Source organism: Passer montanus, unplaced genomic scaffold, assembly GCF_014805655.1.
Source record: "Passer montanus isolate IOZ18808 unplaced genomic scaffold, ASM1480565v1 scaffold117, whole genome shotgun sequence".
In the NCBI taxonomy this organism is placed as follows: Eukaryota; Metazoa; Chordata; class Aves; order Passeriformes; family Passeridae; genus Passer; species Passer montanus.
The window spans coordinates 1,557,949-1,580,906 of record NW_024358389.1 but is presented as its reverse complement, the minus strand read 5'-3'; the positions used below and the strand labels follow the sequence as shown (position 1 = coordinate 1,580,906).

General features: G+C 62.1%; 2 protein-coding genes and 3 non-coding genes across 6 annotated transcripts in view; 2 read left to right on the top strand and 3 right to left on the bottom strand.

Annotated features, from left to right (window-relative positions):
* The window catches only part of PLXDC1 (plexin domain containing 1), a 23,515-nt gene extending 10,330 nt beyond the window's left edge, over nt 1-13,185 (bottom strand). For both annotated transcript variants that reach the window (XM_039697354.1, XM_039697353.1), the window contains exons 1-9: nt 13,048-13,185; nt 11,852-11,973; nt 9,199-9,342; nt 8,538-8,607; nt 7,569-7,691; nt 7,285-7,403; nt 7,091-7,190; nt 3,627-3,722; nt 2,237-2,318 (exon numbers count right to left, since the gene is read on the bottom strand). In XM_039697354.1, the coding sequence (XP_039553288.1) occupies nt 2,237-2,318; nt 3,627-3,722; nt 7,091-7,190; nt 7,285-7,403; nt 7,569-7,691; nt 8,538-8,607; nt 9,199-9,342; nt 11,852-11,973; nt 13,048-13,102 (911 nt within the window). In that variant the 5' untranslated portion in view covers nt 13,103-13,185. The remainder of the gene's footprint in view (nt 1-2,236; nt 2,319-3,626; nt 3,723-7,090; nt 7,191-7,284; nt 7,404-7,568; nt 7,692-8,537; nt 8,608-9,198; nt 9,343-11,851; nt 11,974-13,047) is intronic.
* LOC120496600 (translation initiation factor IF-2-like) lies at nt 13,133-22,952 on the top strand. The gene is made up of 5 exons (XM_039697208.1): nt 13,133-13,353; nt 19,294-19,409; nt 20,848-21,011; nt 21,160-21,355; nt 21,900-22,952. Exons 1-5 carry the CDS (start codon nt 13,133-13,135, stop codon nt 22,385-22,387), a joined length of 1,185 nt encoding a protein of 394 aa, XP_039553142.1. The 3' UTR covers nt 22,388-22,952.
* Nucleotides 14,151-14,222, bottom strand: TRNAC-GCA. Its single transcript has one exon. It is a non-coding gene; the product is annotated as a tRNA-Cys (tRNA).
* TRNAC-GCA lies at nt 14,606-14,677 on the bottom strand. The gene has a single exon. It is a non-coding gene; the product is annotated as a tRNA-Cys (tRNA).
* On the top strand, nt 20,495-20,584 carry TRNAI-UAU. The gene is given in 2 exon segments: nt 20,495-20,532; nt 20,549-20,584. It is a non-coding gene; the product is annotated as a tRNA-Ile (tRNA).
* Nucleotides 22,953-22,958: the final 6 nt, after the last annotated feature.

Genomic DNA, 22,958 nt, shown 5'->3' with positions numbered 1-22,958 from the left:
AGGAAAATTGGGAGAAAAGAGAGGAAAAACAGGAGAAAAGGAGAGGGAAAATGAGGAGAAAAGGAGAGAAAATCAGGAGAAAAAGGGGAAATGAGGAGAGAAGGAGAGAAAATCAGGAGAAAAGGATAGGGGAAATGAGGAGAAAAGGGAGGAAAATTGGGAGAAAAGAGAGGAAAAACAGGAGAAAAGGAGAGGGAAAATGAGGAGAAAAGGAGAGAAAATCAGGAGAAAAAGGGGAAATGAGGAGAGAAGGAGAGAAAATCAGGAGAAAAGGATAGGGGAAATGAGGAGAAAAGGGAGGAAAATTGGGAGAAAAGAGAGGAAAAACAGGAGAAAAGGAGAGGGGAAATGAGGAGAGAAGGAGGGGGAAACAGAAGAAGAGGAGAGGGGAAAACAGGAGAAAATGAGAGGAAAATTGGGAGGAAATGAGAGGGAAAATGAGGAGAGGAGGAGAGGGGAAATGAGGAGAGAGGCCTGGGCTGAGTTTGTGTTTCCATTCCCCGGACTCGGTGCCAGGGCAAGGCTGGGAGACCCACGAGGTTCCCTGGGCTCCTTCCAGCAACATCTGCACAGGAAAAACACTGCAGGAGCTCCGGATGACATCAGGCAAACACCAGGCCGAGAATTCCCTGCAGGAACAGGGAACAGAGCAGAGCTCTGACCTTTGGAAAGGCTCAAACTCCAAATAATTCCTGCAAAAATCAATTTACCCACCAGGGAAAGGAGCAACCACAAAGAAACTTGTGAGATCTTCGCTTAAACCCAGTTCCTGTCACAATTATGAGCTCAGCAGAGGTTAAAAAAAATACAGATTTTATTATTTAGGAGGGAGCTGGGAGCACTCAGGGCTGGAATCACGAGGCTGGGATGTCAGCTCCAAGCCTGGGAAGGATTCTCTGGCTCTGCAGGACCAGCCTGGCTGGTGACAGCGACGACAGTGGCCCTCCTGCCCCAGCTCTCCATTCCCTGCGGAATTCCCAGCGGGAAGCTGAGCTGTCCCCAGGGACACGGGGCTGGCAGCCAGGGTGGCACCGGGGACAGGAGTGAGCACCAGCAACGGCAGCTGGGGGAGAAAGGGTTAAAGAGGGGGAGAAAGGGTTAAAGAGGGTGAGCAGGAGCTGGGATAGAATTCCCAGAGGAGCTGTGGCTGCCTCTGGATCCCTGGAAATGTCCCAGGAGCAGCCTGGGACAGGGGGAGGTGGCACTGGGGTGACACTGGATGGGATTTGAGGTTTCTTCCAACCCAAACCATTCCAGGATCTGATAAAATCCCATTTGCCAAACCCTGGAATTGGGAACAAGCAGGACAAGGAAGGATCTGAACAAGGCTCAGCCCAAACCAGATCCCTGGAAGTGTCCCAGGAGCAGCCTGGGACGGTGGGAGGTGGCCCTGGTGGCTCTGGGGTGGCACTGGGTGATATTTGAGGTATTTCCAACCCAAACCATTCCAGGATCTGATAAAACCCCTTTTAGGATTGGGAACAAGCAGGACAAGGAAGGGTTTGAACAGGGTTCAGCCCAAACCAGACCCAGGCTCAAGTTTTGCCACCAAAGCCACACCGGGGCTGACCACGATGAGAATGTCCCCGTGCCACTGCCACTGCCAAGTGCCACCAGCCTGGCTCGGGGGTGTCACAGGGACTCAGGGCTCCTTGGGGTGGCTCGGGGGACGGGGAGGGGGTGGCAGGTGCCCTCAGCAGAGCGGGGTTTCCACGGCACAGGATCTGTGTTACTGGGTCCCCTCCCCTGCCACCAGCTCTCAATAAATCCTGCAGCTCAGTCTCATTAAATCTGCTCTGCACAGCCCTGCCCGAGCTGGGGGAGAGCAGGGACAGCTCCACGTCCTCCATTCAACCCCAAAAAATCAGCAAACTCCCCCTCCCACACCTTTGCTGGCCCCGTTCCTGACGAGCAGGGGCTGTCCCACACAGAATGTCCCCAACGCTGTCCCCTCCCTGCACTTCCACTGATCCCAGCCCGAGTCAGGACAAGTTTTCCCCATTTTTAAGCCCGCTGACAAAAATCTGAGTCCTGCCTCAGGTCCCAGCTTGTTCCAGGAATAAAAACCCCAGGAAATGCAGCTTGGAATTGGAGATGAGGTCACGGCTGAACCACGACTGTGCGGCCAAGAGCAGCACCCCAGCACCCAAAAAGCAACAAAAAATGGGAAATAATTTAAAAAAAGGCAGGAACACTGAGGGAAGAGCCCGGGGCAGCAGCCAGGGCAGGGCAGTACCTCTGCAGGACGTGGCACCAGCTGCAGTTGAAGGTCAGCTCCGAGCCCAGGCACGTTTCACAGCTCTGGTGCTGCAGGCAGGCTGCAAAACACAGAGCAGAGGCTGCAGCCAGGCTGGGGCAGCAGCTCTCTGGCCACAAACACAGCTTCCCCAAGCACCATTCTTGGAAAAGCTGGGAGAAAATCAGAGAAAAAAAAATACAAACAATTCTCATGTCCAAAACAATTCTTATCTCAACTTGCTGTGAATGTGGAGAATGTGTTATGGAGGTTTGTCTGCCAAAGCAACAAATCCCAATTACCCAAAGGTGAAGGTGTTTTAATTAGAAGACCAATTAGGTCTACCTGTAGCAAACAAGGGTATAAAAGTTTATTAATAAATATTAATAATCAGCTTTCTGTGAATGCATGGGGTCTGTGTAACTCATTACCCATTCCTGCCCTGCTGGGCTGGCACCAGATGCCAACACCTGCAGGGCACAGGGGAGCAGCTGGGGCAGTGTGGCAGCAGCTCTCTGGCCACAGAGACAAACACAGCTTTCCCAAGCACCATTCTTGGAAAAGCTGGGAGAAAATCAGAGGAAAAAAAAAGAGAAACAATTCTTATGTCAGCTTGCCGTGTTGTGAACATGGAGAATGTGCTATGGAGGTTTGTCTGCCAAAGCAACAGCTGCTCCCTGGGGACCCCAGGATGGGGTCAGCTGCTCCCCAGGGACCCCAGGATGGGCTGAGCTGCTCTCCAGGGACCCCAGGACGGGCTGAGCTGCTCTCCAGGGACCCCAGGACGGGGTCAGCTGCTCCCCAGGGACCCCAGGATGGGGTCAGCTCCTCCCTGGGGACCCCAGGATGGGGTCAGCTCCTCCCTGGGGACCCCAGGATGGGGTCAGCTCCTCCCTGGGGACCCCAGGATGGGGTCAGCTCCTCCCTGGGGACCCCAGGATGGGGTCAGCTCCTCCCTGGGAACCCCAGGATGGGGTCAGCTCCTCCCTGGGGACCCCAGGACAGGCTGAGCTGCTCCCCAGGGACCCCAGGACGGGGTCAGCTCCTCCCTGGGGACCCCAGGATGGGATCAGCTGCTCTCCAGGGACCCCAGAACGGGCTGAGCTGCTCTCCAGAGACCCCAGGACGGGCTGAGCTGCTCCCCAGGGACCCCAGGACGGGGTCAGCTCCTCCCTGGGGACCCCAGGATGGGATCAGCTGCTCCCCAGGGACCCCAGGAGCTGCTCCCTGCTGACAGCACCCCCTCCCTCCAGCACTCCCCAGACCCCAGACCCCAGCAGACGGGCGGCATCGCCCTCCCAGCACCCCTGGCTGCCTCCTCAGGCTGGAATTCGGAGGCTGCTGGGGTTTGTGGGTGGCACTTGGGGTGCCCAAGGGGCAGGGCACTCACTGGGCAGCGGGGTGAACTCCACAGCTGACAGGCTGCTGATCCTGCTGGTGTCCAGCTCCACGCGGTGGTACTCGTAGATCGTGCGGCGCCGGGACTCTGCAACAGAGCCTGCCCTTTAAACCGGGCTTAAACCCCCCTGGCCAGGGTTAGGCCGGGCTCTGGGGGAGCTGCTGAAAGGCACAGGCGGCCCCAGGGGTGGGGTTGTGCCCTTGGGGGTGCAGGAGGAGGGCTGGGGTGGGAAATGGGTTTGTAGGAGATTCTCAAAAGCTGCCAGGAGGGAGGACGGGTTGGGGTTCGTGTCAGGGGAACAGCTGCCCATTAAGGGGAAAAATAAAGGGTAAAAATTCCCGCTTTTTCTTTTCAAGTGGATCAGGGCAGGGCTGTGGGCTGGGAGCAGCATTTGTGACATTGCCGGGGATGGAATCACAGGGTCACATCCTGCTCCAGGGCAGCAGCGTCCCCATTCCTGGGACACCTGGAACTGCTCCCCAATCAAGGAACCCCCACTTTGGGCACCTGGAACTGCTCCCCCCATCCAGGAACCCCCACTCTGGTCTCTCTGGGCTCCTGGAACTGCTCCCCAATCCAGGAACCCCCACTTTGGGCACCTGGAACTGCTCCCCCCATCCAGGAACCCCCTCCTGGGACACCTGGGACACCTGGAACTGCTTCCCAATCCAGACACCCCTTCCCTGAGCCCCTGGAACTGCTCCCCCATCCAGGAACCCCCTCCTGAGCTCCTGGAACTGCTCCCCAATCCAGGAACCCCCACTTTGGGCTCCTGGAACTGCTCCCCCACCAGGGCTAGCAGCCCACGCTCTCCAGTGGCCCCCACTCCTCATCTCCTCTCCCACCCTGAGATCCCCCAAAGCATTTTGGGCAGAGGCTGCTCCAAATCCGTGACCCCAAACTGGAAGGTTTGGGGTCAATCTCCTTCTTCAGAGAAGAAATTTGGAGTGCAACGTCACTTTGGGCTGTGAAGCAGCGCTTGTGGAACTTTGATTCTGCTTGGCTGTAGCTTCAGCAGCTTTTTTCTAGCAGAACTCTCACCTACCAATGATTGTGGGGTTTTTAAAATGAGTGTCTGTGTACAAACCTTGAGATAAGGAATGCTGGCTTTAAGGCATTTACAGCATGGCGTGGCAAAAGCTGGTAAGCCAAAAAACACTGATAGTGTTTTGTAATTAGGAAAAAATTGGCTTCTGATTGTGGTGGCGTGAATTATAACATCTGTACGCTCTCGCCCTTCACACCAGAGTGAAAATAGAATAAAAGTTTTTTAAACGCCTCTCAGTTTTCCCATCTCTGGGTCAGAAAAAAACTTCATCCAGCAGGTTGGGAGGTGCCAGGGCACAGGAGGGGCTCGGAGCTGGCCCGGCCCAGCCCAGCTCGGCTCAGCCCTGCCCCCTCTCCGGCCAGAGGCTCCAGCCCCGAGCCGCTCCCAAAAGCTCCAAACAAACATCACCCGGCTCTGACTCACGGCCTGGAGCCTCCCCCGATGCCTCAGGTTTTGGTTTTTGTGTTTTTCAGACTCTGAGCTGCTTCAGTGTGTGGGTCTGGGTTCACATCAGGGGATGGTGAGCTCTGTGCACAGAGCAGGGAGACAAAACAATTCCTGCTCCAGCTGGGGACCAAGGACAAGTGATCCAAATTCACCCCAAGAGCACAAACAGGAGAGAAAAACAAGGATGGGACTGCATAACCTACAGCTGGAACTGAACTCCAATACGCAAATGGAGCAGAACTCATAAAAATGAGAGACCCTGTGACCTTGTCCATTTTAGTGACCATTTGGGGTTCATTTTGTGACCATTTTGGTTCATTTTGGGTTCATTTTGTGACCATTTGGGATTCATTTTGTGACCATTTGGGGTTCATTTTGTGATAATTTTGGCTCACTTTGGGTGCAGCCCTGGCTGGGCTCTTGTGCTGCCCAAGGTGGATCCATTGAGGAGATCCTTGGAATAAATCCCTAATTTATTCTGTAGCTCTGCCTCAGTCCCAGCTCATCCTTCTCACCCTCAGCTCCCAGGGCTCCTTCCCCCCCAGAATCTCCTCCTGTGCCCCCTTCCCCGGGGCCAGCGGGGTCTGTCCCCGCTCAGGGTGGTGGCACATGCCAGCTGCTCCTCTGGCACCGCCTTTGGCAGCTCCGAGCCCCCGCAGGGCTGAGCAGGACGAGCATCCCCGGCTGCTCTCCGTCCCTCCCAGCCCTGCTTCTCCACCCCCCGGCCCCTTCCTGCCCCTGCTCTGCCCTCGCAGCCCGGGCAGGGCTCGGGAGCTCCGCGGGGACCAAGGGAGCGGCTCAGGAGGGGAGGGAGCGCCCAGCCCGGCCGGGCTCTGACACAAACCCGGGAATAACCCGGGCCAGATGGCTCCGGAATCACGGGGAGGAGCAGGGCTGGGCTCTGCGTGACTGGGAGGGACTTTTTTGGGGAGAAGTGCAGGTCAGGGCACACGGGGAATAAGCATCACCACATCCCAGGGATGAGAGCATCCCCACATCCTGCTGACAGAGCTCTGACACACCCCGGGGCAGCTACCCCCCGGCCCCTTCCTGCCCCTGCTCTGCCCTCGCAGCCCGGGCAGGGCTCGGGAGCTCCGCGGGGACCAAGGGAGCAGCTCAGGAGGGGAGGGAGCGCCCAGCCCGGCCGGGCTCTGACACAAACCCGGGAATAACCCGGGCCAGATGGCTCCGGACTAAGGGAGGAGCAGGGCTGGGCTCTGCGTGACTGGGAGGGACTTTTTTGGGGAGTCCTGCTGGTCAGGGCACACGGGGAATAAGCATCACCACATCCCAGGGATGAGAGCATCCCCACATCCTGCTGACACAGAGACAGAGCCCTGACACGCCCCGGGGCAGCAGCAGAGCCCCCAAACCTCTCATTTCCATGGGAATGGGGCAGCCTGCACCCCTCCCGAGCCTCTTGTCCATCTGCATTCCATCCTGTGGGGTGCAAGGGTTGGGTTTCCCTCCTCTTCCTCATCAGGGAAAAGCTCATGGAGGTTGTGGACTGGGCAAAGTTCCAGCCAGAGCATGAGGCCAGGGGGAGATGCATCCCAAAAAAGGGATCCCAAAAAGAGATCCCAAAAGGAGATACTAAAAAGAGATCCCAAAAAGGGATCCTAAAAGGAGATACCCAAAAAGGGATCCCAAAAAGAGATGCCAAAAAGGGATCTCAAAAGGAGATACCAAAAAGGAGATACCAAAAGGAGATCCCAAAAAGGGATCCCAAAAGGAGATCCCAAAAAGGGATCCCAAAAAGAGATGCCAAAAAGGAGATCCCAAAAAGGGATCCCAAAAGGAGATCCCAAAAGAGGTGCACAGGGAAGGTGAGGAGCAGGCAAACCCCACATCCCTCCTCACACTCGCTGGGAATCCAAGCAGGGCATCCTCACACCCCAAAATCCCCCAAGACGAGGATCCCGCCGCTCTCCCTGTGGGACCAGCTGCCCCAGGGACTCACCAGGCACGTCAGGAGCAGGGTTGAGCACCATGAAGGCGTCGGAGAGCCCGGCCTTCACGGGGTGCTGGCTGGCGCTGATCTGCAGGACCGGCACCGGGATCTGCCCAGGGACAGAGGAATTCCAGCCCCAGGAATGTCCAACCCCCTCCCAGCCCCGCAGGGACCCCCCCAGGCCCCCTCCAGCCCCATCTCACCTCCTTGTAGCCGAAGACGATCCTCCCGCTGCTGTGCAGGGCGGCCTGGAAGGTGAAGCTGCCCATGTCCTCCTTGCCCTGGAGGTAAACCTTGTCCCACTGCACCACAAACACCGTCCCTGGGGGCGACCAGAGCTGCTCAGCCCTTCCCTCTCGCCCTGCTCCAGCAAGCCTCCATCTCACCCCCCAGCCTCCAGCACCCACTGGGAGCAGAGCGAAATTCTGGATCCGTTCCTGCCCCCAGGAGACAGCTGAGCCCTCCTGGCCGAGGAGGCTGCACTCACCATTGTCCAGGTACTGCACGGTGGAGTTTGGGGAGTAGCTGGGGTTGAAGTTGGCCATGAGGGGGGCGATGTACTGCGTGGCCGTGAGCATGCGGTGGATGACGTCCCCCGTGAAGATGAAACCTGGGCGGGCAGAGGATGGGGCAGAGCACGCTCGTCCTCCTCCTCCTGCTCTCCCACCACCCTGCTCTGCCTCGCCCATGGCTTTTTTTATCCCTCTGGATTTCCTCTCTGGTCCTTTTGTGTCCCTCCAATCTCTGCAGGAGCAGAGGGAGCAGCAGCTGCTGACTCCCCCAGGAGATTTGGGGTGCAGGGAGGGCTTGGAAGGGCTGGACCCCGATCTCTGAGCTCCCTGGGGCTCAGGGGTGTGGGGTGAGGGTGGAGCCAGCGCCAGAGCCGTGTCCGGCCCCACTGTGGGCATTGCATCCCATCCTGTCCATCCTGTCCCATCCCTTCTCGTCCAGTCTGCATCCAATTAATGGAATCCATGGATTCCATCCCATGGAACCCTTGGATCCCATCCCATCCCATTCTGTGGACCCCATCCCATCCCATGGATCTCATGGATCCCATGCCATGGATCCCATGCCATCCCATGGATCCCATCCCATCCCATGGATCCCATCCCATCCCATGGATCCCATCCCAACCCATGGATCCTGTCCCATGGATCCCATCCCATCCCATGGATCCCATGGATCCCGTGGATCCCATCCCATCCTGTCCATCCCATGGACTCCACCCCATCCCATGGATCCCATGGATCCCATCCCATGGATCCCATCCTACCCCATCTTGTGGATGCCATCCCATCCCATCCCATGGATCCCATTCCATCCCATGGATCCCATCCCATGGATCCCATGGATCTCATGGATCACATCCCATGGATCCATCCCATCCCATGGATCCCATGGACTCCATCCCACGGATCCCGTGGACCCCAGCCGTGTCCCGGTCCCCGCTCACCGCCGGTGGCGATGGTGACCTGCCGCAGGAGGTGGCCGTAGAAGGGGAAGTCAAAGGACAGGACAATGTTCTGTGGGGTGGAGAGGAGGGAGAGCCACGCTCAGCCCTGGACACCGGGAGGGGGGAGAGGGGTGGGAGAGGGATGGGGAGAGAGGGATGGGGAGAGAGAGGGGTGGGAGAGAGAGGGATGGGAGAGAGAGAGGCATGGGAGAGAGATGGGAGAGAGAGAGGGATGGAAAGAAGGATGGGAAAGGCAGGAGAGAGGGATGGGGAGAGAGGGAGGGATGGAGAGAGAGATGGGAGAGGGATGGAGAGAGAGGGATGGGAGGGAGGGAGGGAGGGACCCTGCAGGTTCCTTCCTCCCTGGAAACAACAGAACTTCCCAACCCCTGAAACTTCCCAACCCCGTCACAGGGGGACACTTAGACAGGCGTGGGGACACGGGAACAGGTGTGGGGACATGGGAACGGGCGTGGGGACACGGGGACGGGTGTGGGGACACGGGGACGGGCGTGGGGACACAGGGACGGGCGTGGGGACACTTGGACAGGCGTGGGGACACAGGGACGGGCGTGGGGACACGGGAACGGGTGTGGGGACACGGGAACGGGTGTGGGGACACGGGGAGGGCGCGGGGACACGGGGAGGGCGCGGGGCTCACCGAGGCCTGCCGGTGCGTGTTGGAGAGGATCCTGTGCACCTTGACGTGGCTCCTGTTGGCCGCCGCCATGTCCACCCAGAGCCCGCGGCGCCGCGCGTCCCCCGGGCCGTAGAGCCGCGACACGTAGTAGCTGTGGTTGTCCTCCTGAGGGGACAGGGGACACGGGGACACGGTGGCGTAGGGTGGCACGAGGGGTGGGAGGGGGCTGGGCAGATGTGGGGGGGTTCCTGGCACGAAGCGGGGATAAAGCCAGGGAAAATCAGGGGGAAATCTGGGATAAATCCAGGGAAATCAAGGATAGCATGGGTAAATCTGGGGAAAATAATGGATAAACCCAGTGTGGAAAAGTAGGGATAAATCCAGGAAAAATCCTGGAAAAATCTAGGATAAATCCGGGATTAACTCAGGAAAAACCTGGGATAAACCCAGGATAAACTCAGGAAAAAATCCTGGAAAAATTTGGGATAAATCCAGGATAGATCCGGGATAGATCCAGAACAAACCCAGAACAGACCCAGAAAAAATATGGGATAGACCCAGGAAAAACCCAGGGAAAATCGAGGATAAATCCAGGTTAAATCTAGGATAAATTCAAGATAAATCCAAGATAAATCCAGGATAAATACAGGATAAATACAGGAAAAAGCCAGGATAAATCCAGGAAAAAACCAGGATAAATCCAGGAAAAAAATCCAGAAAAAAAATCCAGAGTCAAGCACACGAGCCCGGAGGAAATGAGGAACCTTGGCAGGAGCAGCCCGGGAGGGTGGGGATGGGGAGCAGGGTCGGGATGTGCTCCAGGGTGACACCCCCGAGGCTCTGGGAGGGAGCAGCTTTGTTGTCACCCAGAGAGAGGCTCTGTTGGATGAAGCTTTTTTCTGACCCAGAGATAGGGTTTTTAAAAGTTTTATTCTATTTTTAGCCCCATGTGAAAGATGAGGCAACACAGATGTTGTGATTTATGCCATTGCTCCTAATATTGATCTCGTTCTGTAACATTTCTAAACCAACATTTCTTATCTCAGTGTTTACACACAAAGGCACGCCACGTGAGCTTAAAGAGTTCTCAACAAATTCATTTCCCACATTACCCCAAGTGTCCCCCAGCACCCCCTGAGCCCCCTCTCCGTGGTGACACTGCCCAGGTTTAACTGTTGTTTTTTTTTTTTTTTTTTTTATTTGGGGAATTTTTTTTTAGAGAAGTGTAGAAAATTGTTTATTAAACAATAAAATTTGAATAATATCAATTAATAAAATTCTATATTAAAATACCCCCAAACTTGGGGTATTTTGGGAAGAGAGAGGGGAAAAAACCCCTCCAGGGCCTGCACAGGCTGAGCTGCACCTGTGACCTTGTCCGTGGCCCCAATCCAGGGGCAGATCCCAAAAAATTTCCCAGGAAATTGCTGCCTTTCCCTCCACAAGCACCACCACACCCTCCCTGTGGTTCCCCAGCATCTCCAAAAGGTCACGGCGGTTTTGGGGCTGCTTTGGGGTATTTTTAAACTGGGATTTCTCACGGCTCCTCTCCATCCCCAAAGGATGAGCTGGAAGCAGCCACTTCGTCCCCCGAGGGCCACCAAAAGCAGCGGGGACAAGTCACCGTCCTCCAAAAACCCCTCTCACATCCCCCACCGAGAGCGCAGGGAACTCCCGCCGCTGCCACAAATAACCCGCAGCTAATTGAGGGCGGGTAATTAGGCTGGGAGAGCCGAGGGAGGTGTCCCACAAGGTGACAGCGAACAGAGCACCCCCCCCGAGCAGCGACACCGGGGGACAGCGGCGTTGTCCCCACGTGTCACCCGCGCTGCGAAGCACCCGGGGATGGAGCGGGAGCCATCCCGGGGCTGTAATTATCCTCTAGGGTGTAATTAACCTCTCTGGGGTGTAATTATCCCCGCTGGGATGTGGGATCCGGCACCACAGAGGAAGCGGAGCCAGGCTGGGAATGGCTCGGGCGGAGGGAGGGGAGCGGGGCACGGATCCGGGCGGGGGTCGGGAATCAGGGATAGGGGCAGGGATCCGGGCGGGCGTCGGGGATCGGGACACAGATCTGGGATCCAGGCGGGGGTCGGGGCAGGGATTCGGGATCCGGGCCGGGGTCGGGACACAGAACCGGGCGGGGATCGGGGGTCGGGGCAGGGATCCAGGCGGGGGTTGGGGGACAAATCCCGGAGGGGATTTGGAATCAGGGATAGGAGCAGGGATCCGGGCGAGGGTCGGGGATCAGGGCACAGATCCAAGCGGGGGTCGGGGATCGGGACACAGAACCGGGCGGGGATCGGGGGTCGGGGCAGGGATCCAGGCGGGGGTTGGGGGACAAATCCCGGAGGGGATTTGGAATCAGGGATAGGAGCAGGGATCCGGGCGAGGGTCGGGGATCAGGGCACAGATCCAAGCGGGGGTCGGGGATCGGGACACAGAACCGGGCGGGGATCGGGGGTCGGGGCGGGGATCCAGGCAGGGGTCGGGCGTCGGGGCAGGGATCCAGGCGGGGGTTGGGGGACAAATCCCGGAGGGGATTTGGAATCAGGGATAAGGGCAGGGATCCGGGCGAAGGTCGGGGATCGGGACACAGATCCGGGATCCGGGCGAGGGTCGAGGATCAGATCCGGGCGGAGGTCGGGGATCCAGGCAGGGGTCGGGGACTCACCACGATGCGGGTCTCGTTGGCCGGCAGGGTGTCGATGGCCAGGCTGCCGCCCGCCAGGTCCTGGCTGATGCGGGTCCCCTCGGCGTCCCTCGCCCTCCGTCCCTCGCTGCCGGGGGGGCGTCCTGGGGGCACACAGGGAGGGAGGGGTCAGTGGCACCCCTGGGGGCAGCGGTGCCCCCTGTGACACGAGTTTGAGGGGTCTGAGCCTCGAGGGACGGGGATGGAGAGGCGGGGAAGGGTCGGGGGTGGCCGCAGGTGCGGGGACAGGTGACAGCGACAGGACAGCTGGGGACAACACCCACGAATGGCACCGGCGCGACCCCGGCGAGGGGAAAGCGACACCGCTGTGGCACCGGTGTGGCCGTGTCCTCGATGTCCCCAAGCAGCCCGGCCTGGGACGGGGTCCGCGTGTCGGGGCAGCTCCCAAGGATGCAAAAAGCGCCTCCCTCGCCCCCTCCACGCATCCCCCCAGCCCCGCGGGGGCCGGAATCACGGCTGGGGAGTGCGGGGGGAGGATAAAAAAGGCATTTGGGACCAAATCTGCCGAGAATCGGGAGGTTTCTGGCAGCGCGGCGCGGGCGGGGGCGGCGGGGACGGCACGCGCTCGTCTGTCCCCAAGCGGGGACACGGCACAGCCCCCCCCGCCCGCGGGAGGGGGTCCCACCGCCACCCCCCGGGAGCTGATTGCTAATTGCTGCCTAACGAGCTCCCGGGGCTGGGTTCTGCTGCCGGGTCTCCGGGAGGGGAAACTGAGGCAGGGGGGGAGCGGGGCTGAGCTTGGACGTAGGGACAGAGAGGGGCTCGGTGACATCCCTGGGGGGCACAGTGCGGGCCCTGTGGGGTGTCCAGAGAGCACAGACCCCCCCGAAGGCTCCCCAAAATCTCCCCCCCAGCCAGGACAGCGCCAGCCGTGCCACGGGAGGGGGGGGGGGAAATCCCGCGTGGGGACCCCCCAGCAGCGGGGACACAGCCCCCCCACTCTGCCCCAGCACAGAGCGGGGGTCCGGGCACCCCCCCCTTGGCCGCGGAGATGCGGGGGGGGCACGGGGAGGGGACCCCCACCCGCGGGGTGCAGCGGGACACGCAGCTGCGGGCTCGGGGGGCACGGAGACACCCCCAAAGCACAGCAGGGAGGGGACACACCGACCCTCGGGACCCCCGGGCAGACCCCCAGGGCACCCCCCAGCCCCCCCTACCTGCGCCCAGCGCCCCGCGGAGCAGGCAGAGCAGGAGGAGGGACCCCCAGAGCATGGTGGGGGTCGGGGGGCTCAGCGCCCCGCCATGGGCCGGGACCCCCGGGAGCCGCGCACCGAGCGGAGCCGGAGCCGGAGCCGGGCGGGGCCTGGGGCGGGGCCGGGGGTGGGCATGGAATTGGGGAGGGAGAGGAGGGGCAGGGATGGAGCCCGAGCCGGCAGCAGGACCCCCCTGCTGTTGGGGGGCTTCGGGAATGTTCCTCCATCCCGGGCTGGGCCGGCGCCCCCCACCCTGAGCGACATCTCCGGGTGCTCACCCCTTCCCCCCCCGCCCACCACCCCGAGTTTTTGGGGTCCGACTTGGGACAGCAGCGAGGTTTGGGGTCCCCCGGGCTGTCCCCTGGGGTGACCCCGCTCTGGGCTGAGCCCGCCGCCCCCCCGAGCCACGGGGTCGCTGCACCCCCTCATTTTGGGGGTCACCTCACCCCCACCCAAGCCCAGCCGGGTTCCCCATGCCCAGACCCCTGGGGGCGCGTCCCGGCTGCCGCAGGGTTTGGACCCCCCCGATCCCCCCCTTGGAGAAGGAACGGCGGGTTTTGGGGTCCTGGGGGGCACAGGGTGGGGGGCACAGGGTGGGGGTCCCGCGGGCACCGCAGACCCCCGGAGCAGCCCGAGCCTGCAGCTCCCGCATCCAGCCAAACCCACTGCTGGCCGCGCCATAATTTGGGCAGCGTTTTGGGGGGCTCCGGCTGCACCCCAGCCCCCTGGTGCCAGGGCGGGAGGAGGGGTCGGACCCCCCCCCAGAAATGTGCCCCATCAGGGCGATGCTGACCCCCCCATCCCTGCCGGGCAAAGCCGGGGGGCGCGGGGACAATGTGAGGGTCCCGCGGCTGAGGGGGGAAATGGGGGAAAGCGAAATTTTTGGGGATCCCCGAGAGCTGGGTCCGTCCTGCTCCAAAGCAAAGCGGGGACCCCAGAGCAGACCCGGGAGAATGGGGGAGCCTGGGAGGCAGAACGCGGCCTCCCCTCGCTGCTGGGGTGTTGGGGGGCAAATAAAAAGGGTGAGGAAAGCAGAGTGGGGACCCCCCGAAAAGGGGAGGAAAACAAGGGGGCACCCGGATTTGAACCGGGGACCTCTTGATCTGCAGTCAAATGCTCTACCACTGAGCTATACCCCCGCTGCCGAGCGCTGCCCGCCGCCGGCAATAGCACTGGCACTGAGTGCCAGGGCGGGAGGAGGGGTCGGACCCCCTCCCCAGAAATGTGCCCCATCAGGGCGATGCTGACCCCCCCATTCCTGCCGGGCAAAGCCGGGGGGCGCGGGGACAATGTGAGGGTCCCGCGGCTGAGGGGGGAAATGGGGGAAAGCGAAATTTTTGGGGATCCCCGAGAGCTGGGTCCGTCCTGCTCCAAAGCAAAGCGGGGACCCCAGAGCAGACCCCGGAGAATGGGGGAGCCTGAGGGGCAGAACGCGGCCTCCCCTCGCTGCTGGGGTGTTGGGGGGCAAATAAAAAGGGTGAGGAAAGCAGAGTGGGGACCCCCGAAAAGGGGAGGAAAAACAAGGGGGCACCCGGATTTGAACCGGGGACCTCTTGATCTGCAGTCAAATGCTCTACCACTGAGCTATACCCCCGCTGCCGAGCGCTGCCCGCCGCCGGCAATAGCACTGGCACTGAGGGGGGGGCACTGCCAGGGACACCCCCACCCACACAAACACACACCCACGGACACCCCCGAGCCACCGACACCCCCAAACCGGGACTCTCCCCGTCACAGACACCCCCAATCCAAGGCTCCCCCACCCACAGTCACCCCTCAATCCCTGACACCCCCAATCCAAGACACCCCCAGTCACAGACAGCCCCCAATCCCTGACACCCCCAATTCAAGACACCCCACAAACACGGACACCCCTCAGTCCAAGGCTCCCCCACCCATGGACACCCCTCAATCCCTGACACACCCACCGACACCCCCAAACACAGACACCCCATGCCCACGGATACCCCAAATCCCGGACACCCCCAAACCAGGACTCCCCCAGTCACAGACACCCCCCAATCCCTGACACCCCCAATCCCAGGCTCCCCCACCCACGGACACCCCACAAACACGGATACCCCAAATCACGGACACCCCTCAATCCCTGACACCCCTCAGTACGAGACACCCCACACCCACTGACACCTCCAATCCAAGACTCCCCCAATCACAGACACCCCACAAACATGGACACCCCCAGTCCCTGACACCCCCAATCCCCGACACCCCTCAAACGGATCCCCCAAATCCCGGACACCCCCAAACCAGGACTCCCCCAGTCACAGACACCCTCCAATCCCAGGCTCCCCCACCCACGGACACCCCACAAACACGGATACCCCAAATCACGGACACCCCTCAATCCCTGACACCCCTCAGTACGAGACACCCCACACCCACTGACACCTCCAATCCAAGACTCCCCCAATCACAGACACCCCACAAACCCCCCCCTTGGAGAACCCTGACACCCCCAGTCCCTGACACCCCCAATCCCCGACACCCCTCAATCCCTGACACCCCCCAATCCCAGACATCCCAAATCCCGGACACCCCCAGTCCCTGATACCCCACAAACACGGACACCCCACAAACACGGACATTCCCCAATCCCTGCACCCCCTATCCCAGACATCCCAAATCCCTGACACCCCACAAACACGGACACCCCCACTCACGAAACCCCCTCCCACCCACGGACACCCCCCAGGGGGACACCCCCACTCCCGGACCCTTTTGGGCTTTGGGGGCCGATCTGGGACACCGGCGATGTTTGGGGTCACCCCCTGGGGTAACCCCGCTCTGGGCTGAGCCCCCCACTCAGGGACACCCCCACCCCAATGTCCCCCACCGGCCGGGGACGCACAGAGACCCCCCCAAAACCCCCAAAACCCCCAAAACCCCAAAACCCCCGGGGCAGCCCCAGCGCTCACCCCGCAGCTTTGGGGGTGCGTGGGACCCCCCCAAACTGCCAGACGGGCGGTTTGGGGGGGCAGAGCCGCCTCCCGGGACCCCCGTGGCGCTGGGGGGGGGGATTATCCGGAGATGTCGCGGCGCAGCGGGGGACGGATGGGGACAGGGCCGGTGCCCCGGAGCGGGGTCAATATTTGCTGCCAAAGCCGCCGGGCAAACACGGGGGGCTCGGGGGGGCCGGGTCCCGGCGGATCGCCGGTCCCCGAGCAGCGGGAGGAAAGTTTGGGGTCACCCCCGTGTGCCTGTGTCACCCCCGCGGTGTCACCCCCGGGGAAACTGAGGGGGGGGGAAATGTAGGGGAGGGGGATGGTCAGATTGTCACCTCGAGGTGTGGGGGCACGCAGGGCACCCCAAAATCAGCATTCCGAGCTGTGGGGGCGCACAGGACACCCCAAAATCATTCCGAGCTATGGGGGCACACAGGACACCCCAAAATCAGCATTCCGAGCTGTGGAGGGGCACACAGGACACCCCAAAATCAGCATTCCGAGCTATGGGGGCACACAGGACACCTCAAATTGTACCCAAAATTATTCCGGGTTATGGGGGCACACGAGACACCCCAAAATGTGCCCCAAATCATAATTCTGAGCTATGGGGCACACCGGACACCCCAAATTGCCATCCCGAGGTGTGGGGGCACACAGGACACCTGAAATGGTACCCAAAATTATCATTCTGAGCTGTGGGGCACACAGGGCGCCCCAAACTGTGCCCAAAATAATTCCGGGTTATGGGGGCACACGAGACACCCCAAAATGTGCCCCAAATCATCATTCTGAGCTGTGGGGCACACAGGGCACCCCAAACTGTGCCCAAAATAATTCTGGGCTATGGGGGCACACAAGACACCCCAAAGTGTGCCCCAAATCATCATTCTGAGCTGTGGGGAGCACGCAGGACACCCCAAAATCATTCCGAGATTTGGGGGCACACAGGACACCCCAAAATCATTCCAAGCTATGGTGGCACACAGAACACCCCAAAATGTGCCCAAAATCACCACCCCGAGCCGCGGGGGCACACAGGACACCCAAAAATAATTCCGAGCTTTGGGGGCACACAGAACACCCCAAAATGTGCCCAAAATCACCACCCCGAGCCGCGGGGGCACACAGGACACCCAAAAATAATTCCGAGCTTTGGGGGCACACAGAACACCCCAAAATGTGCCCAAAATCACCACCCCGAGCTGTGGGGGGGCACACAGGACACCCCAAACCGCGCCTGGAGGAGCCCGGAGTGCATTGAGGGCTCTGGGGGAGCGCGGGGCCCGAGCCCCCCGCGCGTTTGGGGACACGGAGGTGACACCGCCGGGGGGCCCGCGCGGGGGGTCGCGATAAGGGCCGGGCGATAAGGGCCGGGCTCGCAGCCCATTCGCGGCCCCGTTAGGGAAGGTGCCAATCCCGTCACCCCGGGTGGCAGGGGACACCGGGGACACCGGGGACACACAGACACCACGGACACACAGACACACTGGGGACACCGGGGGACACACAGACACCATGGACACACGGACATTGGGGACACACGGACACACTGGGGACACACAGACACCGGGGACACACAGACACACGGGCACACACGGACACCGGGGACACACGGACACCGGGGACACACAGACACACCGGGGACACCGGGGGACACACAGACACCACGGACACACAGACACACCGGGGACACACGGACACCGGGGACACACGGACACCGGGCTGGTGCCAGCGCTGTGCCCCGTGCCCACCCTGGGGGTCGCAGCTTTGCCCCCACCCCGATTTACCCGCTGGGTTCTCCCCGTTCCCGCTGTGCCCGATCTGGGAAAGGGAAAAAATGGGAATTTGGGGGGGTGGGTACCCCAAAGTGCACCCCCTGAGCTGTGGGGGCACACAGGGAACCCCAAACTGCGCCAAAATCACCCCTCTGGGTTATGGGGGACACAGGGAACCCCAAACTGCATCGAAATCACCACCCTGAGCTATGAGAGGACACAGGACACCCCAAATTACACCCAAAATCACCACTCTGAGGTGTGGGGGTACACAGGGCACCCCAAACTGCCCCAAAATCGCCACCCCGAGCCTTGGGGCACACAGGACACCCCAAATTACACCCGAAATCACCACTCTGAGGTGTGAGGCGACACAGGGCACCCCAAAATCATCATTCCAAGATATGGGGGCACACAGGGCACCCCAAATTACACCCGAAATCACCACCCCGAGTTGTGGGGATACACAGGGCACCCCAAAATCATCATTTGGAGCTGTGGAGGCACACAGAACACCCCTAATTACACCCGAAATCGCCACCCCGAGCCGTGGGGGCACACAGGGCACCCCAAACTGGCCCCAAAATCATCATTCGGAGCTGTGGGGGCACAGAGGGTACCCCAGATCACCACCCCGAGCTGTGGGGGCACACAGGGAACCCCAAACTGGCCCCAAAATCATCATTTGGAGCCTTGGGGCACACAGGGCACCCCAAATTACACCCAAAATCGCCACCCCGAGCCGTGGGGGCACACAGGGCACCCCAAACTGCTCCAAAATCATCATTCGGAGCCTTGGGGCACACAGGACACCCCAAATTACACCCGAAATCGCCACCCCGAGCTGTGGGGGCACACAGGGCACCCCAAACTGTCCCCAAAATCATCATCCCGAGCTGTGGGGGCACACAGGGCACCCCAAATTACACCCGAAATCACCACCCCGAGCTGTGGGGGCACACAGGGAACCCCAAACTGGCCCCAAAATCATCATTTGGAGCCTTGGGGCACACAGGGCACCCCAAATTACACCCAAAATCGCCACCCCGAGCCGTGGGGGCACACAGGGCACCCCAAACTGCTCCAAAATCATCATTCGGAGCCTTGGGGCACACAGGACACCCCAAATTACACCCGAAATCGCCACCCCGAGCTGTGGGGGCACACAGGGCACCCCAAACTGTCCCCAAAATCATCATCCCGAGCCGTGGGGGCACACAGGGCACCCCAAACTGGCCCCAAAATCACCATTCGGAGCCTTGGGGCACACAGGGCACCCCAAACTGCCCCAAAGTCATCATTCGGAGCCTTGGGGCACACAGGGCACCCCAGGCCGTGCCCAGGGCTGGCGCCGGAGCCAGACCGCCCCGGGGGGGGCTGTTTGCCCAGGGGCTGCTGCCCCCCCCGGGGGCAAGGCTGGCAATTATGGAAATCCCTTAACCCCTGATTGCCTCCTCCCACCCCATTAGGCGGGCAAACAGTTTGAGCAGCGGGGGGCTCAGATATCGCCCGGCTACAAAAACCCCGCGGGTCCGGCCGGGCTGGCACCGCCACCGCCACCGCCACCGCCACCGGCAGCAGCATGGTGACATCCCCGGCCGTCCTCTGCCTCGTGGCCTGGCTGCTGCCACCCGCCGCCGGGCACCTGTGGGCATGGATGTTCCACCTGCCGCAGGGCTCGCCCGACGCCGCCGCGCTGGGCAGCAGCCCCGGGGGGCTCCTGGAGGAGGTGAGGGAAGGGGGGACCCCCGGGGGGCAGCGGGGTGGGCACGGAGCGGGGTGGGAGCAGGGTGGGCACGGGGGTGGGTGAGGGCAGAATTGACAGCCAGGGTGGGCTCAGGGTGGGCACAGAGCTGGGTTTGTAGCCAGGGTGGGCTCAAGGGTACGAGGGTGATTTGGAGTCGGGGTGGGCTCAGAATTTGGAGGCAGGATGGGCACAGAGCTGGGTTTGTACCCAGGGTGGGCACGGGGGTGGGTAAAGACAGAATTTACAACCAGGGTAGGCTCAGGGTGGGCTCAGGGTGGGCACAGGGCTGGGTTTACAGCCAGGGTGGGCTCAGGGGTACAAGGGTGGTTTGGTGTCGGGGTGGGCTCAGAATTTACAGCCAGGGTGGGCACAGAGCGGGTTGTGCAGCCAGGGTGGGCACGGGGGTGGGTGGGCTCAGAATTTGCAGCCAGGATGGGCTCAAGGTGGGCACAGAGCTGGTTTTGTAGCCGGGGTGGGAGCACGGTGGGTGAAGGCAGAATTTACAACCAGGGTGGGCTCAGGGTGGGCTCAGGGTGGGCACAGAGCTGGGTTTGTACCCAGGGTGGGCACGGGGGTGGGTGAAGGCAGAATTTACAGCCAGGGTGGGCACAGAGCGGGGTGTGCAGCCGGGGTGGCAGCAGGGTGGGCACGGGGGTAGGTGAGGGCAGAATTTACAGCCAGGGTGGGCTCAGCGTGGGCACAGAGCTGGGTTTGCGGGATCTGCAGCAGGGTGGGCTCAGGGGTACGAGGATGGTTTGGTGCCAGGGTGGGCTCAGGATTTGCAGCAGGGTGGGCACAGAGGGGGCACAGGGGGTGTCCGTGGATCTGTCCCCATTCGGGGGGCACAGGGGGGGTCTGTCCCCATCCGGGGGTCGCGGCGGCGGGGCCGGCAGGGGGCGCGGCGGCGGCGGGCGGCGCCGGGCGCTCCAGTGGCGCAATCGGTCAGCGCGCGGTACTTATAGGGCGGTACACGAGCGATGCCGAGGTTGTGAGTTCGAGCCTCACCTGGAGCAGGACTTTTGGAGGGGGTTTTCCCCCAGCCCCGCCGCCGGGTTTTCTTTTCACGAGAAATAAAAATAAATCCTGGATCCCAGGCTGGCAGAGCGCCGCTGCCACGCTCGGCCCCCCAAAATCACCCCCGCACCAAACTTGTGAACAGATGGGGTTTTGCGCCGTTCCCAGCCAGTCTCGGGGGCAGGGATGGAATGGGGCGGGGGTGAGGTGTGACCCCCCCCTGACGTGCCGTGTCCCCTCCTCCGCAGGTGACCCCGTGCAGCCCCGCCGCCCCCTGTGCCCACGGGCACTTCTGCGACGAGCACTTCGGGCTGTGCCTGCCCACGCGGCCCGAGGGCCACTACTGCCGCCACGACCCCCACTGCGCCCCCGGGCTCGTCTGCGTGTTCGGCAAGTGCCAGCAGCCCGTGCCCCCCGGGCAGGACGGTGAGTGGGGGGCTGGCACGGGGGGCACGGCGGGGACCAGCTCTGCGAGCGCTGGGGGGATGCAGTGCCGGAGGGGTGCAAACCAGGGGGTGCTGGGGGGTCAGAGAGGGGGGTCCCAGCGCCCTGAGGTCGCTTTCCGTGCCACCAGGAGCGCGGTGCCAGCGGGACGAGGAGTGCGGGGCCGGCGGCTGCTGCGCTCGGCAGCACGGGGAGCGAGTTTGCCAACAGCGGCTGGCGCTGGCCCAGAGCTGCCACGTGCCCCCCGGGGGACTCGCCTTCAGCATCAACCAGGTGTGCCCGTGCCAGGCCGGGCTGGTGTGCCGGCCCGCGGCGCCCGCCAGAGAGTGAGTACGGGGCGGGGGGCGTGGGGGGCACGGGGCAGCCCTGGGCGGGGGGACAGGGCTGAGTGTCACTGATTTGGGGACACATGGGCGGGGGGATCTGGGGGACAGAGCAGTCACCAATTTGGGACACCCGCGGGGGACAGGGCTGAGTGTCACCAACTGGGTGACACCTGGGTGCAGCCCTGGGTGGGGGGACAGAGCTGAGTGTCACTGATTTGGGGACACCTGGCTGGGGGGATGCGGGGCACAGAGGTGTCACCGACTGGGGGACACTTGGGCGGGGGATGCAGGGGGACAGAGCTGAGTGTCACCAAGTGGGGGACACCTGGGTGCAGCCCTGGGTGGGGGGACAGGGCTCAGTGTCACTGATTTGGAGACATCTGGACAGGGGGATGCGGGGGACAGAGCTGTCACCGATTTGGGACAGCCGCGTGGGGGATGCAGGGGGACAGGGCTGAGTGTCGCCAACTGGGGGACACCTGGGTGCAGCCCTGGGCCGGGGGACAGGGCTGAGTGTCACCGCTGTCGCCGTGTTTGCCCGCAGGAAGGCGTTCGAGTACCGGCCGGAGAAGATCGAGTGGCGGTGCCGGCAGCCCTGAGCGCTCCCGGCTGTATTTATTACCTGTAAATATCGCGTCCAGACCCGGCCCTGCGCCGATAAACCCGGCCCAGCGCCGCGCTGAGCCCGGCTGCTGGCGCTGGCCACCCCCGGGGTGGCTGGGGAGGGGGGCTGGAGACCCCCGGAGACCCCCGCGGTTGATCCTCGCCCCCTCCCCTTCCCCGGAGCCGGGCAGGTCCCAGCTCCATCCTCAGCCCCGAGCAGGACTGAGCTCGGCTGTGCCCAGTCCAGAGCAGCCCCCCTGTCCCCTCGTGTCCCCTCGTGTCCCCCCGTGTCCCCCCAGCCCTCAGCAGGCTCGGGCAGGGGGGGCAGGTCTCACCGAAATGTTTATTACAAAGAACCAAGCGAGCGGGGCGAGTCCCCCCCGCCAACACACACACACACACGCCAAGGAGAAAAAAATAAATAAATAAAATAACATTTCTGTCGGGTCTTTAAATTAAAAGTTTGGTGGGGTGACATAAATACGGGACGTCCCTCTGCCCCGCGGGGGGGGCCGGGGGGGCCCCACTGCCCGGATTTTGGCCGCCGGGGCAGGGGGGGCTCAAAGCACTTGGCAGGCAGTGACACCGAGTCCCCCCCACAAATAAAGGGGGAAACTGAGGCACGCGTGGGTGGCGGCTTGGCAGCGGCAGAGCTGGGTGCCCCCAAGCCCCCCGGGCCGGGCTGGTGGTCTGGGTAAGGCAGTGAACCCCGGGGACCCCCCGGGATGGGGGTGGGGGGCAGGGGGCCGCCCCACAAGTGGGACAAGCCCCGTCCCGCGGTGGGGGCCGGACGTGGGGTGTCCCCAGGCCACCCTGGTGTGGTCACACCCCGCAGAGCTGGGGGGGCGCAGGGGACGCTCCCCGGGGCGGGCACAGGACAAGGCAGTGCCCCAGGGCGCGGGGGGACGGACGGACAGAGGCTCACGGACAGACGGACAGACGGACACGGCTGGACAGGCACGGCGGGGGGGAACGAGAAGGGAGAGGGGGGCTGGGGAAG

Coding starts and splice junctions, on each gene's coding strand:
- LOC120496600 (XM_039697208.1), top strand. CDS start 13,133: ATGGGCCGGGACCCCCGGGAGCCGCGCACCGAGCGGAGCCGGAGCCGG. Junction 19,410..20,847: donor CCGCCACCGGCAGCAGCATG/GTGACATCCCCG, acceptor GACCCCGTGCAG/CCCCGCCGCCCCCTGTGCCC. Junction 21,356..21,899: donor CCCGCGGCGCCCGCCAGAGA/GTGAGTACGGGG, acceptor GTTTGCCCGCAG/GAAGGCGTTCGAGTACCGGC.